Source organism: Oncorhynchus keta, chromosome 4, assembly GCF_023373465.1.
Source record: "Oncorhynchus keta strain PuntledgeMale-10-30-2019 chromosome 4, Oket_V2, whole genome shotgun sequence".
Lineage (NCBI taxonomy): Eukaryota > Metazoa > Chordata > Actinopteri > Salmoniformes > Salmonidae > Oncorhynchus > Oncorhynchus keta.
The window spans coordinates 65,336,773-65,354,301 of NC_068424.1; the positions used below are offsets into that span (position 1 = coordinate 65,336,773).

The following is a 17,529-nucleotide window of genomic DNA, read 5'->3' on the forward strand; positions in this document are numbered from 1 at the left end:
GAGAACAAATTCTCATTTACAACTGCGACCTGGTCAAGATAAAGCAAAGCAGTGCAACACAAACACATGGAATAAACAAACATACAGTCAATAATAAAATAGAAAAAAGTATATATACAGTGTGTGCAAAAGCAGTTGATATAGTACTTTTATTTTATTTTCAGTAATACGCTACAGTGAGTGCCTTGTAAAATTACACTACATGATTTCATCTTCCATTAGATGCAATTAATTATATCATGAAGACCAAACTTCCAATAATGTTTGAAAATGTACACACAGTGCCTGATTAATGAATTCAAGACGCTGGAAGCGTACCCTCCGTTGTCACACTCGGGGAGATGGCTCACATTGTCTGTTACACACATATGACTGGAGACAAATTAAAATGTTATATATTTTATCAAACATTATTATTAAACATTTTGATATACCATTGAATCATAGATGACATTTAGTACATTTTGAGTAGCAGAACATCCATTGAAGCTAGAGTCCTTACTTGAAACAATAACAACGTGCAAGCGGTCACCCGTTTCTGTAAAAAGCTGAGGGATGGGCCTGGAGAAATGTAACCACTCTCAAATTCATAGAGCTATAGATGCAAGGACTGACCATACATGATATCAACATTATACACTGAACAAGAATATAAACGCAACATGTAAAGTGTTGGTCCCATGTTTAATGAGCTAAAATAAAAGATCAGACAGTTTCCATTTGCACAAAAAGCGTATTTCTCTCAATTTTTGTCCTCCTTTTTATATATACTTGTTAGTGAGCATTTCTCCTTTTCCAATATAATCTATCCACCTGACAGGTTTGGCATGGGAAGAAGCTATTTAAACAGCATGATTATTACACAGGTGCACCTTGTGCTGGGGACAAAAGGACACTCTAAAATGTGCAGTTTGAAACACAACACAAAGCCACTGATTGCCGTTGGCATGCTGACTGCAGGAATGTCCACCAGAGCTGTTACCCGAGAATGTCATGTTCATTTCTCTACCATAAGCCACCTCTAAATGTTGTTTTAGAGAATTTTCCAGTACGTCAAACTGGCCTCACAACCGCAGACCATGTGTATGGCATCATGTGGGCGAGCGGTTTGCGGATGTCAACATGGTGAACGGGGTGCCCCATAATGGCGCTGGGGGTTATGGTTTGGGCAGGCATGAGCTAACGACAATGAACACAATTGCATTTTATCAATGGCAACTTGAATGTACATAGATACCGTGAGAAGATCCTGAGGCCCATTGTTGTGCAATTCATCCACCGACATCACCTCATGTTTCAGCATGATAATGCACGGCCCCATGTCACAAGAATCTGTACACAATTCCTGGAAACTGAACATTTCCCAGTTCTTCCATGGCCTGCACACTCACCAGACATGTTACCCATTGAGCATGTTTGGGATGCCCTGGATTGACATGTTCAATAGTGTGTTCCAGTTACCTTCAATATCCAGCAACTAAGCACAGCTATCGAAGAGGAGTGAGACAACATTCCACTGGCCACAATCAACAGCTTGGTCAACTCTATGTGAAAGAGATGTGTTGCGCTGGATGAGGCAAATGGTGGTCACACCAGAAACTGACTGGTTTTCTGATCCACACCAGTACATTTTTTTAAGGTATCTGTGACCAACCAATGCATATCTGTATTACCAGTCATGTGAAATCCATAGATCAGGGCCTAATTTATTTATTTAAATTGACTGATTTCCTAATATGAACTGTGCCTCAGTAAAATCTTTGAAATTGTTGCATCTTGCTTTCATATTTTTGTTCAGTATAGTTTTAACCTTGTTTCGAGGCGATAGTGTTTGTTTACATTTACATTGTTTACAAACATTGGAGTAAAACGCGCTTATTGGAATGTGAGGGACTATTGAACTAAGCTCATTGTGCATTTCTAGGTTATATTTTAAAATCATTAATGAGCATATATATAATTAAGTCCAAAAATGTATGTAGCAACTAAGAATTCCAGCTTTAAATACAGCGCATTCAGACACATTCCACATTTTGTTACAGCCTAATTATAAATGGAATTAAAACAACAACAAAAAATCCTCAATCTACACACACACACAATACCCAATAATGACCAAGCAAAAACGGGTTTTAGATTTTTTTTAGCAAATATAATTTAAAAAACAGAAATACCTCATTTACATAAGAATTCAGATCCTTTGCTATGAGACTCAATTGATCTCAGGTGCATCCTGTTTCCATTGATCATCCTTGAGATGTTTCTACTTGATTGGAGTCCAACTGTTGTAAATTCAATTGATTGGACAAGGCACACACTTGCGTATATAAGGTCCCACAGTTGACAGTGCAAGTCAGAGCAAAAACCAAACCATGAGGTTGAAAGAATTGTCCATAGAGCTCCGAGACAGGATTGTGTCAAGGCACAGATCTGGGGAAGGGTACCACAAAATGTCTGCAGCAATGAAGGTCCCCAAGAACATAGTGGCCTCCATCATTCTTAAATGGAAGCAGTTTGGAACCACCAAGAGTCTTCCTAGAGCTGGCCTCCGGGCAGCTGAGCCATCGGAGGAAAAGGGCCTTGGTCAGGGAGGTGACCAAAAACCCGATGGTTACTCTGACAGAGCTCCAGAGTTCTGTGGAGATAGGAGAACCTTGCAGCACTCCACCAATCAGGACTTTATGGTAGAGTGGCGGAAGCCACTACTCTGTAAAAAGGCACATGACAGCCCGCTTGCAGTTTGCCAAAAGGCACCTAAAGACTCTCATACCATGAGAAACAAGAGAAACAAGATTGAGAAACAAGATTCTCTGGTCTGATGAAACCAAGATTGAACTCTTTGGCCTGAATGCCAAGCGTCACATCTGGAGGAAACCTGGCACCATCCCTATGGTGAAGCATGGTGGTGGCAGCATCATGCTGTGGGGATGTCTTTCAGCGGCAGGGACTGGGAGACTAGTCAGGATCGAGGGAAAGATGAACGTAGCAAAGTACAGAGAGATCCTTGATGAAAACCAGATCCAGAGCGCTCAGGACCTCAGACGGGGGCAAAATGTTCACCTTCCAACAGTACAATGACCCAAAGCATACAGCCAAGACAACACATGAGTGGCTTCGGTACAAGTCTCTGAGTGTCATTGAGTGGCCCATACAGAGCCCGGACTTGAACCCGATTGAACATCTCTGGAGAGACCCGAAAATATCTGTGCAGCGAAACTCACCAGCTAACCTGACAGAGCTTGAGGATCTGCAGAGAAAAATGGGAGAAACTCCCCAAATACAGGTGTGCCAAGCTTGTAGCGTCATACCCAAGAATACTTGAGGCTGTAATCGCTGCCAAAGGTGCTTCAACAATGTACTGAGTAAAGGGTCGAAAATATTACATTTACGGAAGTATTTAAGGTTTTTATTTGTAATATACTTGCAAAATTTCTAAAAACATTTTTTTGCCTCGTCATTATGGGGGTATTGTATGTAGATTGATGAGGTGAAAAAGAAATTTAATACATTTTAGAATAAGACTGAAACATTACAAAATGTGGAAAAAGTGAAGGGGTCTGAATACTACCCGAATGCACTGTATGTACAAGAGGATGTGGATAACACACATTGGTTAGTACAATATATTCTGGTAATAATGTTATTATATATACACACAAACATTTTACTGTGCAAAAATAAGTTATTCACCAGTTATTTAACTTATTCGATCAGTCAATACTGTATTGTACCATTTCTCATACTATGATAATTTAAAGGGGAATGTATAAGAATATAAAATGTAGAATATAAAATAAAATAAACATTTTAGCAACCATGGTCCACAAACAGACTTTCCTCTATAATGTCCTAGAATGGCACTTGTCAAGAAACAGATCTAAGCTGCATCCCAATTCTCCACCCTTCTCCCGAAGCGTGCACTTGCACATTATCCATCATAGTGGCTGAAACGTCCTCCAACCAACACTTACAGTAATCCAGTGCTTTTAAATCCATGATGGTGTACACTTAGGGAGGAGAACTGGGATTCAACAATAGCTTGTAGGACAGGGTGTAGAGGCTACAGGCTGATTCTGAACAGGTTCCTTTTTGTTAATCTTTCTATCAGAATCAAGTAGCCTACTGTGTAGCCTAGCCCACTGTGTAGCGTAGACTACTGTGTAGCCTAGTCTACTGAGTAGCGTAGCCTACTGTGTAACGTAGCCAGCCTAATTTTTAACATTATTTGGGGCATCATAAGACATGAACAGCCAATCAGGATCTATCACTCAACACTGATTGATATGCTTGTAAAACTCTTGATTTAAAAAATACAAAATAATTCCGAAAAATCTTAAAAATGTTTGATGTCAGTACATGTGCAGTTGAAGTTGGAAGATTACATACACTTAGGTTGGAGTCATTAAAACTCGTTTTTCAACCAGTCCACAAATTTCTTGTTAACAAACTATAGTTTTGGCAAGTCAGTTAGGACATCTACTTTGTGCAGGACACAAGTAATTTTTCCAACAATTGTTTAAGGACAGATTATTTCACTTATAAGTCAGAAGTTTACATAAACTAAGTTGACTGTGCCTTTAAAAAGCTTGGAAAATTCCAGAAAATGATGTCATGCTTTAGAAGCTTCTGATAAGCTAATTGACATCATGTGAGTCAATTGGAGATGTACCTGTGGACGCATTTCAAGGCCTACCTTCAAACTCAGTGCCTCTTTGCTTGACATCATGGGAAAATCAAAATAAATCAGCCAAGACCTCAGCAAATAAATAGTAGACCTTCTCAAGTCTGGTTCATCCTTGGGAGCAATTTCCAAACGCCTGAAGGTACCACGTTCATCTGTACAAACAATAGTACGCAAGTATAAACACCATGGGACCACACAGCCCTCCTACCACTCAGGAAGGAGACATGTTCTGACTCCTAGAGATGAACGTACTTTTGTGCGAAAAGTTCAAATCAATCCCAGAACAACAGCAAAGGACCTTGTGAAGATGCTGGAGAAAGCACGTACAAAAATATCTATATCCAGAGTAAAACGAGTCCTATAAATCGACATAACCTGAAAGTCCGCTCAGCAATGAAGAATCCACTGCTCCAAAGCCACCATAAAAAACCCAGACTACGGTTTGCAACTGCACATGGGGACAAAGATTGTACTTTTTGGAGAAATGTCCTCTGGTCTGATGAAACAAAAATAGAACTGTTTGGCCATAATGACCATTACGTATGGAGGACAAAGGGGGAGGCTTGCAAGCCGAAGAACACCATCCCAACCGTGAAGCACAGGGGTGGCAGCATCATGTTGTGGGGTGCTTTGCTGCAGGAGGGACTTGTGCACTTCACAAAATAGATGGCATCATGAGGTAGGACATTTATGTGGATATATTGAAGCAACATCTCATGACATCAGTCAGGAAGTTAAAGCTTGGTCTTCCAAATGGACAATGACCCCAAGCATACTTCCAAAGTTGTGACAAAATGGCTTAAGGACAACAAAGTCAAGCTATTGGAGTGGCCATCACAAAGCCCTGACCTCAATCCTATAGAAAATTTGTGGCAGAACTGAAAAAGCATGTGCAAGCAAGGAGGCCTACAAACCTGACTCAGATACATCAGCTCTGACAGGAGGAATGGGCCAAAATTCACCCAACGTATTGTGGGAAGCTTGTGGAAGGCTACCCGAAATGTTAAACCATTTAAAGGCAATGCTACCAAATACTAATTGAGTATGTAAACTTCTGACCCCCTGGGAATGTGATGAAAGACTTAAAAGCTGAAATAAATAATTATCTCCTATTATTCTGACATTTCGCATTCTTAAAATAAAGTGTTGATCTTAACTGACCTAAAACATGGAATTTTTACTAGGATTAAATGTCAGGAATTATGAAAAACTGACTTTAAATGTACTTTGCTAAAGTGTATGTAAACTTCCGACTTCAACTGTATTCCCTCCCCCAAACATTCAAACAACTACAGCAGTTTGGGTGAACAATAAAAACACATTTCATATTAAAGTTAAAGACAAATGGGTTGATCATCACCACCAATTGTAAAATTGCTGGTATAGGCATAACATTATAAAGTTCCATCATAATATATTATTAGTCTATTATTTCCTTAACTTCCGCAATCATTACTGATTGGCCTCATAGGTGGCATATAGCCTAGCGGTTAGAGTGTTGGACCAGTAACCGAAAGGTAAAAAAATCTGCAGATGTGCCCTTGAGCAAGGCACTTAACCCTAATATGCTCCAGGGGTGCTGGACTGGTAAGGCTGACCATGTAAAACAACACAATTCACTGCACCTTTCTGGTGTAAGTGACAATAAAACACATTTTTGTATATGTTGTATTAAAACCATTGGTTAAGACAGCACATGATAATATATGTTACACTATATTAATGCAGCAGAAAGTGCCTGGACCTGTTACCATATTAGGCTATGGGAGAGAGAGCTCTTGGGTGAAGCTTCCCCTAGGTACAGATCTAGGATCAGCTTCCCTTCCGCCAATCCATTAGTGGGGAAACTGGAGTGTCCGTGATAGCCAATCAAAAAGGAGGCTCATTTGAATCAAAAAGGAGGCTCATTTGAATCACTGTTCCCGGGACGGTCCTCACAGTCCCTTGTTGTAGGTCACCACCTTGCTATTGGTTGCCATGGCAATTTCAGGCTCAAGCTGAGACACCTCAATCTATTGAAATTGAACCAGAGAAAGAGAAGTAAGTACACAATACACCTACCAGTCCTCTGCAACACCTAATAGCCCTTCACAGTACCTCCAAACCCAAAACCTTTGTAGTTTGTTCTTAATTAGAAGTGAAGAAGGCAATGACAAGTGAAGTGTGTGTGAGGTGAATTCCTCCCCAGCTGTCCAGGCAGCCTCCAGGGATAGCAGCAGCAGTAGTACCTGAGACATCTGTGGGAATAGGCTGATTGCCAGGGGCAGCGAGAGGCTGAAGGTAGCCAGACACACCAGGCTGTGGATGGGCAGCAACAGTCTCCGATTCGTCTGCAGGAATGGAAGTCTAACAGACATGAAGATTAGCACACATTTTGATATTGCCATTTGTATGGAGTACAATCTCAACACTAATACAATATTTCTTACATAGTAATTGTCAACAAGACAAAAAAATGTATGCCACAGACTGTTGATCTGTGCAGTCTGTTGATCTGCATGACATACTTTTCTAGGTAGGACATGATGATGGGAGGAAGGACAAAGATTGGCATCGGGAGGACCACTCTGGTAAAGGCAGTTTCCATAATTGCCTGGGGGGTAGAAAAAAATATTCTGCACATGATTCAATTCAAAATATTGCAACGTGTTGGATTAAATTCCCCCTTCCATGAGATTAGAAGGATATGGCATATGTGGAAAAAGGCATAAATATGTTAGACTAATAATAAATCATCAAATAAACCTGTTGTTTGTTCAACCTCATATGATGAATCATACCGACTTCAGTAGTGAACAGACTATTCAGAAACGGATTCTCCACACAAAAATACAAATGTCGCATTGAATATACAATATTAACAGTTTACAGACAACATATTTTGTCAGGAACACATCAAATAAAACACTAGAATGGTCATAGACATATTGACAACGTGATAACAGGACGGCCATCTTGGTCAGGGTATCTTTCAGTCTAAAGACCCCTCAAATTTGGAAAAATATTGCATTTGATATATCTTCACAGTATGTTTGATAGCTAGCTAGCCAGTCAGTTTTTGTGGAATGATATCATACATTTCATGGCCAGGAGGAAACAGTGTTTTTATACAGGCTTGTGTGAGTTCCGATGGCCAGCCACTCACATGTTTGGCAGCAATCTTTGAGGAGCCCACCACGTTCCCATTTCCGTCCAGCACGTCGATGCCCTCCGACAGCTCATTGTGCCTCATGAGGCCCACATTGCAAATGTTGGCACTGGCTGAGGAAGTGGAGAAGACTGGTTGTGAAAGTGCCGCTGCATAACATTCAGCTGACATTGAGACCTACCTGTTTAAAGACTGTAAAAATGTGTCTTTCCTCCCACCCATACTTGAAGTAATCACTAATCCAACAACTAGACTACTTTAAAAATGGAAGGAAGTGTAGATGCATTTTAAGAGTATTCCAACATGACCAACGCATGTATTTCACATTAATTTGTTTGGAGGATTCCACTTCAGCAAGTGATTTCTATAGATCAGCCCTCAGTAAGGACATAGGTTACACATGTACAACTAGGGAGAGCTTACAGTATAACCTTGTCAACATTGAACAGTGATCAAGGTAGTAGGAGGATAGCTATTAGCTACACAATGCTAACCACACAAAGCTTACAGAGTGAACTTCCGGCGCCGACAGAGATGGCCGCCTCGTTTGACGTTCCTAGGAAACTATGCAGTATTTTGTTTTTTTACGTGTTATTTATGACATTGGTACCCCAGGTAATCTTAGGTTTTATTGTATACAGTCGGGAGGAACTACTGGATATAAGAGCAACGTTAACTCACCATCATTACGACCAGGAATACGACTTTCCCGAAGCGGATCCTGTGTTTTGCCCACCACCTGGGACAATGTTTCAGATCACAGCCGGCGTACCAATACAATGACGCCGTAAAAGGGCGAAGCAGTCTTCAGGTCAGGCTCCGGAGACGGGCACATCGCGCACCGCTCCCGAGCATACTACTCGCCAATGTCCAGTCTCTTGACAACAAGGCTGATGAAATCCGAGCACGGGTAGCATTCCAGAGAGACATCCGAGACTAACGTTCTTTGCATCACGGAAACATGGCTCACTCGAGACACGCTATCGGAGTAGGTACAGCCAGCTGGTTTCTTCACGCGTCGCGCCGACAGAAACAAGCATCTTTCTGGTAAGAAGAGGGGCGGGGGGGTATGCCTTAAGATTAACGAGACGTGGTGTGATCATAACAACAAAACAGGAAGTCCTTCTGTTCACCTGACTTAGAATTCCTCACAATCAAATGTCGACCGCATTATCTACCAAGAGAATTCTCTTCGATTATAATCACAGCCGCATATATTCCCCCCCACAAGCAGACACAGACGGCCCTGAACAAACTTTATTTGACTCTATGTAAACTGGAAACCACATATCCTGAGGCTGCATTCATTGTAGCTGGGGATTTTAACAAGGCTAATCTGAAAACAAGACTCCCTAAATTATATCAGCATATCGATTGTGCTACCAGGGCTGGTAAACCCCTGGATCATTGTTATTCTAGCTTCCGCGATGCATATAAGGCCCTCCCCCGCCCTCCTTTTGGAAAAGCTGACCACGACTCCATTTTGTTGCTTCCAGCCTATAGACAGAAACTAAAACAGGAAGCTCCCGCTCTCAGGTTTGTTCAACGCTGGTCCGACCAATCGGATTCCATGCTTCAAGATTGCTCCGATCACGTGGACTGGGATATGTTCCGCATTGCGTCAAACAACAACATTGACAAATACGCTGATTCGGTGAGCGAGTTCATTAGCAAGTGCATTGGCGATGTCGTACCCACAGCATCTATTAAAACATTCCCCAACCAGAAACCGTGGATTGATGGCAGCATTCGTGCAAAACTGAAAGCGTGAACCACTGCTTTTAACCAGGGCAAGGTGACCGGAAACATGACCGAATACAAACAGTGTAGCTATTCCCTCCGCAAGGCAATCAAACAAGCTAAGCGTCAGTATAGAGACAAAGTAGAGTCGCAATTCAACGGCTCAGACACAAGAGGTATGTGGCAGGGTCTACAGTCAATCACGGATTACAAAAAGAAAACCAGCCCCGTCGTGGACCAGGATGTCTTGCTCACAGACAGACTAAACAACTTCTTTGCTCGCTTTGAGGACAATACAGTGCCACTGACACGGCCCGCTACCAAAACCTGCGGACTCTGTGAGTAAAACATTTAAACGTGTTAACCCTCGCAAGGCTGCAGGCCCAGACGGCATCCCCAGCCGAGACCTCTGAGCATGCGCAGACCAGCTGGATGGTGTGTTTACGGACATATTCAAGCAATCCTTATCCCAGTCTGCTGTTCCCACAAGCTTCAAGAGGATTGTTCCTGTTCCCAAGAAAGCTAAGGTAACTGAGCTATACGACTACCGCCCCGTAGCACTCACTCCCGTCATCATGAAGTGCTTTGAGAGACTAGTCAAGGACCATATCACCTCCACCCTACCTGACACCCTAGACCCACTCCAATTTGCTTACCGCCCCAATAGGTCCACAAACGACGCAATCACAACCACACTGCCCTAACCCATCTGGACAAGAAGAATACCTATGTGAGAATGCTGTTCATCGAATACAGCTCAGCATTTAACACCATAGTACCCTTCAAACTAATCATTAAGCTCGAGACCCTAGGTCTCGACCCCGCCCTGTGCAACTGGGTACTGGACATCCTGACGGGCCGCCTCCAGGTGGTGAGGGTAGGTAACACCATCTCCACCCTGCTGATCCTCAACACTGGGGCCCCACAAGGGTGCGTTCTGAGCCCTCTCCTGTACTCCCTGTTCACCCACGACTGCGTGGCCATGCACGCCTCCAACTCAATCATCAAGTTTGCAGACGACACTACAGTGGTAGGCTTGATTACCAACAACGACGAGACGGCCTACAGGGAGGAGGTGAGGGCCCTTGGAGTGTGGTGTCAGGAAAATAACCTCACACTCAACATCAACAAAACTAAGGAGATGATCGTGGACTTCAGGAAACAGCCGAGGGAGCACCCCCCTATCCACATCGACGGGACAGTAGTGGACAGGGTAGAAGGTTTTAAGTTCCTCGTCGTACACATCACGGACAAACTGAATTGGTCCACCCACAGACAGCATGATGAAGAAGGCGCAGCAGCTCCTCTTCAACCTCAGGAGGCTGAAGAAATTTGGCTTGTCACCAAAAGCACTCACAAACCTTTGCAGATGCACAATCGAGAGCATCCTGTCAGGCTGTATCACCGCCTGGTACGGCAACTGCTCCGCCCACAACCGTAAGGCTCTCCAGAGGGTAGTGAGGTCTGCACAACGCATCACCGGGGGTAAACTACCTGCCCTCCAGGACACCTACACCACCCGATGTCACAGGAAGGCCATAAAGATCATCAAGGACAACAACCACCTGAGCCACTGCCTGTTCACCCCGCTATCATCCAGAAGGCAAGGTCAGTACAGGTGCATCAAAGCAGGGACCGAGAGACTGAAAAACAGTTTCTATCTCAGGCCATCAGACTGTTAAACAGCCATCACTAACATTGAGTGGCTGCTGCCATACATGTAAAAAAAAATGTATCACTAGCCACTTTAAACAATGCCACTTAATATAATGTTTACATACCCTACATTACTCATCTCATATGTATATACAGTACTCTATACCATCTACTGCATCTTGCTTAAGCCGTTTTGTACCATCACTCATTCATATATATTTATGTACATATTTGTGTGTACATTTGTGTGTATAAAAGGTAGCTGTTGTGAAATTTTTAGGTTAGATTACTCGTTGGTTATTACTGCATTGTCGGAACTAGAAGCACAAGCATTTCGCTACTCACATTAATATCTGCTAACCATGTGTATGTGACAAGTCAAATTGGATTTGAGTGGACGTTATTTATAATAAAAGGGTTACATGGAGAAAATCGGGCTTCTCTGAAATGAAAATGGATGGTCCTCCCTTCAGCAAAATATATTTCACCGAAACTCTCCCTGAATGTTTGAAAAGAAACAAGTGACCATCCCATGTACCCAAAATAATAACTAAAACAAAGTGGATAGCAGAAAACATGTGTCACGTTCTGTCCATCGTTCGTATGTGTTTTCCTTGTTTTAGTGTTGGTCAGGACGTGAGCTGGGTGGGCATTCTATGTTTGGCCTGATATGGTTCTCAATCAGAGGCAGGTTTAGTCATTGTCTCTGATTGGGAACCATATTTAGCTAGCCTGTTTTGTGTTGGGTTTTGTGGGTGATTGTTCCTGTCTCTGTGTTTTGCACCAGATAGGGCTGTTTTTGGTTTTCCACGTTCATTGTTTTGTAGTGTTCATGTTTATCCGTTTTTGGTTAAACATGAGTCAATATAACCACGCTGCGTTTTGGTCCTCCTCTACTTCACCACAGGAAAACCCTGACAGAATCACCCACCAACCAAGGACCAAGCGGCGTGGTAACGGACAACGGCAAAAGCAGCAGCAGGAGAAGGAACAGAGGCAGCAGCAACAGGAGCAGCAGCAGTGGGAGATGCTGCACTATTTGGATAAATGGACTTGGGAGGAGATCCTTGATGGAGTAGGACCCTGGGCAGAGCCATGGATGGAATTGGAGCTGTCGGTGAAGCAGAGTGCTGAGTCGGAGAGTGTGGAGGATGTATTGGACAGAGTAGAAAGAAAGCTGTTGGTTTGGCATAGTATGCACGGCATACCAGTGCCAGCACCACGCATCAGGCCTAGAGTGCGTCCCGCCTGTCCAGCGCTGCCGGAGCCTTCCTCCTCTCCAGCGCAGCCAGAGTCTCCCGCCTGTCCGGCGCTGTCAGAGCTACCGCCCCTCATGCCAGAGGCGCCAGAGCCCCTCATTCCAGAGGCACCTGTGCTCCTCAGTCCAGCGCTACCAGAGCCTTTTTCTCCTGTCTGCCCAGCGCCGCCAGTCTGCCCAGCGCCGCCAGTCTGCCCAGCGCCGCCAGTCTGCCCAGCGCCGCCAGTCTGCCAGGATCCGCCAGTCTGCCAGGATCTGCCAGTCAGCCAGGATCCGCCAGTCAGCCAGGATCCGCCAGTCGGCCAGGATCTACCAGTCAGCCAGGATCAGTTAGATCCGCCAGTCTGCCAGGATCCGCCAGTCTGCCAGGATCCGCCAGAACTGCCAGTCAGCCAGGATCCGCCAGTCTGCCAGGATCCGCCAGTCGGCCAGGATCTGCCAGTCAGCCAGGATCAGTTAGATCCGCCATTCAGCCAGGATCCGCAAGAAGTGCCAGTCGGCCAGGATCTGCCAGTCGGCCAGGATCTGCAGTCAGCCAGGATCCGCCAGTCTGCCAGGATCTGCCAGGATCAGTTAGATCCGCCATTCAGCCAGGATCCGCCAGTGTGCCACCTGTCACCTTCTCTCCATCGTTCGTATGTGTTTTCCTTGTTTTAGTGTTGGTCAGGACGTGAGCTGGGTGGGCATTCTATGTTGTGTGTCTGGTTTGTCTATTTCTATGTTTGGCCTGATATGGTTCTCAATCAGAGGCAGGTGTTAGTCATTGTCTCTGATTGGGAACCATATTTAGGTAGCCTGTTTTGTGTTGGGTTTTGTGGGTGATTGTTCCTGTCTCTGTGTTTTGCACCAGATAGGGCTGTTTTTGGTTTTCCACGTTCATTGTTTTGTAGTGTTCATGTTTATCCGTTTTTGATTAAACATGAGTCAATATAACCACACTGCTTTTGGTCCTCCTCTACTTCACCACAGGAAAACCCTGACAACATGTCTACGTTGTCCCCTCACATCTTGGATAGACCAGAGCCTTAGATGTGCAGGTTACAAAACTGTTCTTCATCCAGTAAGCATTACATGGCAACACAGACATTTTGATAGAGCTGAGGGCCAGAAGGTTGTTGGTACGCAGACCACCATGCACAAGAGTAGGGGTGGAAAGATCTCCTTTAGATTAATGCAATGCTTTTACTATATCATCGTATTTGCAGGTCCAAGAAAAGTGCCTTTTATAAACATTTAATGCAATTCCACGTCATTTTACATATCAGAATGTTTTTCACCCCCACACAAATTACATGCTAAATTAAACTAGGCAAGTCGGTTAAGAACAACATATTTACAATGACGGCCTACTCTGGCCAAACCCGGACTCCCAATCATGGCCGGATGTGATACGGCCTGGAATCGAACCAGGTACTATAGTGACGCCTCTTGCACTGAGATGCAGTGCCTTAGACCATTGTACCACTCGGGAGCCAAAATCAGTGTGCCTTATTTGCAACAAAACTGTCCGTTTGCAAATAATTAAGTCTGAGACGTCATTAGGAATCTTTCAAAAGTTAGGCCTACCTTTCCACCCTAGGCAGAGTAGACCTAATGACGCAGAATAATGTAAGCTTTATCTGCTGGCTACTCTTCTTCTGTGGCTTAACCCAACGAGAGAAGGTCACAAGTGTTTCTCTAAAAGTTGTCTGGGTTTAAACATCTTCTATTTTACAGAAAGTGAATAGCTTAATTAAGCGATAGTGACAGAATTAGATTACTTCCCAAGCAAAGTACATTTGTCTCCTCGGCTATAGAAGGTTGTAGCTCAGCCTCTAAATGTCAAACAAACGAAACAATGATATCCCCCATATGCATTGGAGTCATGGTCTTTCTAGCAGAAAGCAACACGGACGAAAGCTCTGCTATAGATCCATTTATTTTCTTCAAAATTTAAGCTAACAAGGGTTAGGTCTGTGATTTTCTTTAATAAAAAGGTAGGCCTATGGCATACCCTCTCATACCCCCTCAATTCAAGTCTTGGTTTGAACTTAACAGCCCTTCACTGATATGAAGGTAGGCTATTTAAAGAGTGCATGGTGGGTGGAGGATATAGCAACCTATAGCCTAATTTCATCATTCAAACAGATAGGCCTACCTCTTTCTTAAATAGGAATAAATAGGCTCCAACACAAAGCCATTGTTGGTAGTAAAGTGTCATTAAAATGAGGACTGTTGAAATTAATTATGCCTACTCGAATTTGCCGATTTATTGTGCTATGGCTGCTGCTTCAAGGTTCAGAACCACAATGTAAGTTACTAGAATATATTTAAATATATACAGTTGCACGCCCAATTTTTCAGTTTTTGATTTGTTAAAAAAGTTTGAAATATCCAATAAATGTCGTTCCACTTCATGATTGTGTCCCACTTGTTGTTGATTCTTCACAAGAAAATACAGTTTTATATCTTTATGTTTGAAGCCTGAAATGTGGCAAAAGGTCGTAAAGTTCAAGGGGGCCGAATACTTTCGCAAGGCACTGTATATCCACAGTAAAACGAGTCCTATATTGACATAACCTGAAAGGCTGCTCAGCAAAGAAGAAGCCACTTTTTGGAGAAATGTCCTCTGGTCTGAAAAAACAAAAATATAACTGTTTGGCCATAATGACCATTGTTATGTTTGGAGGAAAAAGGGGGAGGCTTGCAAGCCGAAGAACACCATCCCAACCGTGAAGCACGGGGGTGGCAGCATCATGTTGTGGGGGTGCTTTGCTACACGAGGGACTGGTGCACTTCACAAAATAGATGGCATCATGAGGTAGGAAAATTATGTGGATATATTGAAGCAACATCTCAAGACATCAGTCAGGAAGTTAAAGCTTGGTCGCAAATGGGTCTTCCAAATGGACAATGACCCCAAGCATACTTCCAAAGTTGTGGCAAAATGGCTTAAGGACAACAAAGTCAAGGTATTGGAGTATCGAGCAAGGAGGCCTACAAACCTGACTGTTACACCAGCTCTGTAAGGAGGAATGGGCTAAAATTCACCCAACTTATTGTGGTAAGCTTGTGGAAGGCTACCCGAAACGTTTGACCAAAGTTAAACAATTTAAAGGCAATGCTACCATACACTCTAATTGAGTGTATGCAAACTTCTGACCCACTGGGAATGTGATGAATGAAATAAAAGCCGAAATAAATCAATCATTCTCTCTATTATTCTGACATTTCACATTCTTAAAATAAAGTGGTGATCCTAACTAAGACAGGGAATTTTTACTAGGATTAAATGTCAGGAATGGTGAAAAACTGAGTTTAAATGTATTTGGCTAAAGTATGTAAACTTCCGACTTCAACTGTGTGATCTATCTATCTATCTATCTATCTATATAGATACACACACACACACACACACACACACACACACACACACACACACACACACACACACACACACACACACACACACACACACACACACACACACACACACACACACACACACACACACACACAGTTGAAGTCGGAAGTTTACATACTTTAGCCAAATACATTTAAACTCAGTTTTTCACCATAGTCACATGCAAACAAGCATACATACAAACTATTTACATTGCCAGGAATCCAAAACTAAAACATATTCATTAAGAATAAAAGTTTTAATCGCTTTTTAAAAAATAAGTAATAAGTAGTGCCATATTATTTAAATTCAATTATAAAGTGAACTAAAAGTTTTCTGAATTAGACCATTTGCATTTGTGAATATTAAATGTACCTAATATTATTAGCAGTTCAATTAAATATCTTCATCATTGTCAGAATTTCGGAAATAAATCATATCAAAATCTTTAAAATTGTACAACCTGTCCTGTTTTTTTTGTAACAAAGTTCTGTATGTCAATCCCAAACAAGTATACTTTCAATACAGGTAAAAACAAATAATGGTTTCCTTCTCAATTCCAAAGAAATCACAACTTGAATCTTTCCAAAACATGTTTCACAGGATAAATTATATGTAACATTTTAAATGAAACATTCTTTACCTTGTTACTGATACAATATTTGTTAGCAATTTTAGCAAGTTATTTGACTGAAAAAATCTTGCTGAGGGAAATGTAGTATCACAAACAATATTACTAATCTGTTCATTACTACATTTATCTTTGAGGATGTTAATATTGCAAATGAATATATTTGAATGTAAATCTGTTACATCAACCACAGAGAAAAAATAAATATATTGGAGTCGCATAATTTTTGTTGTTGTTGCATATTCTCTCTGGGTTATTGGAATTCTAAACTGATCAAGAAATTCCCCATATGAGAGTAGATATCCATCCTCATTCAGTAACTGACCAACCAAAATAAATGTATTCTCAAACCAGTTCTGGAAAAAAAAATGGCTTATTTTTAATCATATACCTTTGTTGTTCCATAGAAACTATCTGTGTGGAGGACAATTATGTTTATACGCTAACATCCAAGCTAAAAGTGCCTGCTTATGAAATTTGGCCAATTTTATTGGGATTTTATAAACATCAAAATTACACGGAAGCAGAAATTCTAAACCACCACCAGAGTCAAATAAATACATAGGGAAGACATTCCAAATACTGTCCTGGGGGGCGCAGCTGTCTAAGGCACTGCAGTGCTTGAGGTCTCACTACAGATCCAGGTTCGATCCTGGGCTGTGTTGCAGCCGGCCGCGACTGGGAGACCAATAAGGCGATGCACAATTGGCCCAGCTTTGTCCGGGTTTGGCCGGCCGAGATGTCTTTGTCCCATCGCGCTCTAGTGACACCTGTGGCGGGCCAGGCGCATGCACGCTGACACGGTCGCCAGTTGTACGGTGTATGGTGCGGCTGGCTTCCGGGTTAAGCGAACAGTGTGTCAAGAAGCAGTGCAGCTTGGCAGGGTCATGTTTTGGAAGACTCATGGCTCTCGACCTTCGCCTCTCCCGAGTCCGTACGGTAGTTGCAGCGATAGGACAAGAGAAACTACCAATTGGATACCACGAAATTGGGGAGCAAAAAGGGGCAAAAAAAAAGTTTTCAAAAATAA

The 17,529-nt window shown here is 42.7% G+C and overlaps 1 protein-coding gene across 18 annotated transcripts in view; it reads right to left on the minus strand.

Moving 5' to 3' along the window:
* Window positions 1–132: 132 nt before the first annotated feature.
* sfxn5a (sideroflexin 5a) overlaps window positions 133–17,529 on the minus strand; it is a 42,486-nt gene continuing 25,089 nt past the window's right edge. For all 18 annotated transcript variants that reach the window (XM_035767703.2, XM_035767696.2, XM_052512671.1 and 15 more), the window contains 4 exons: window positions 7,830–7,945; window positions 7,192–7,277; window positions 6,913–7,030; window positions 133–6,696 (listed from right to left, as the gene is read on the minus strand). In XM_035767703.2, the coding sequence (XP_035623596.2) occupies window positions 6,619–6,696; window positions 6,913–7,030; window positions 7,192–7,277; window positions 7,830–7,945 (398 nt within the window). In that variant the 3' untranslated portion in view covers window positions 133–6,618. The remainder of the gene's footprint in view (window positions 6,697–6,912; window positions 7,031–7,191; window positions 7,278–7,829; window positions 7,946–17,529) is intronic.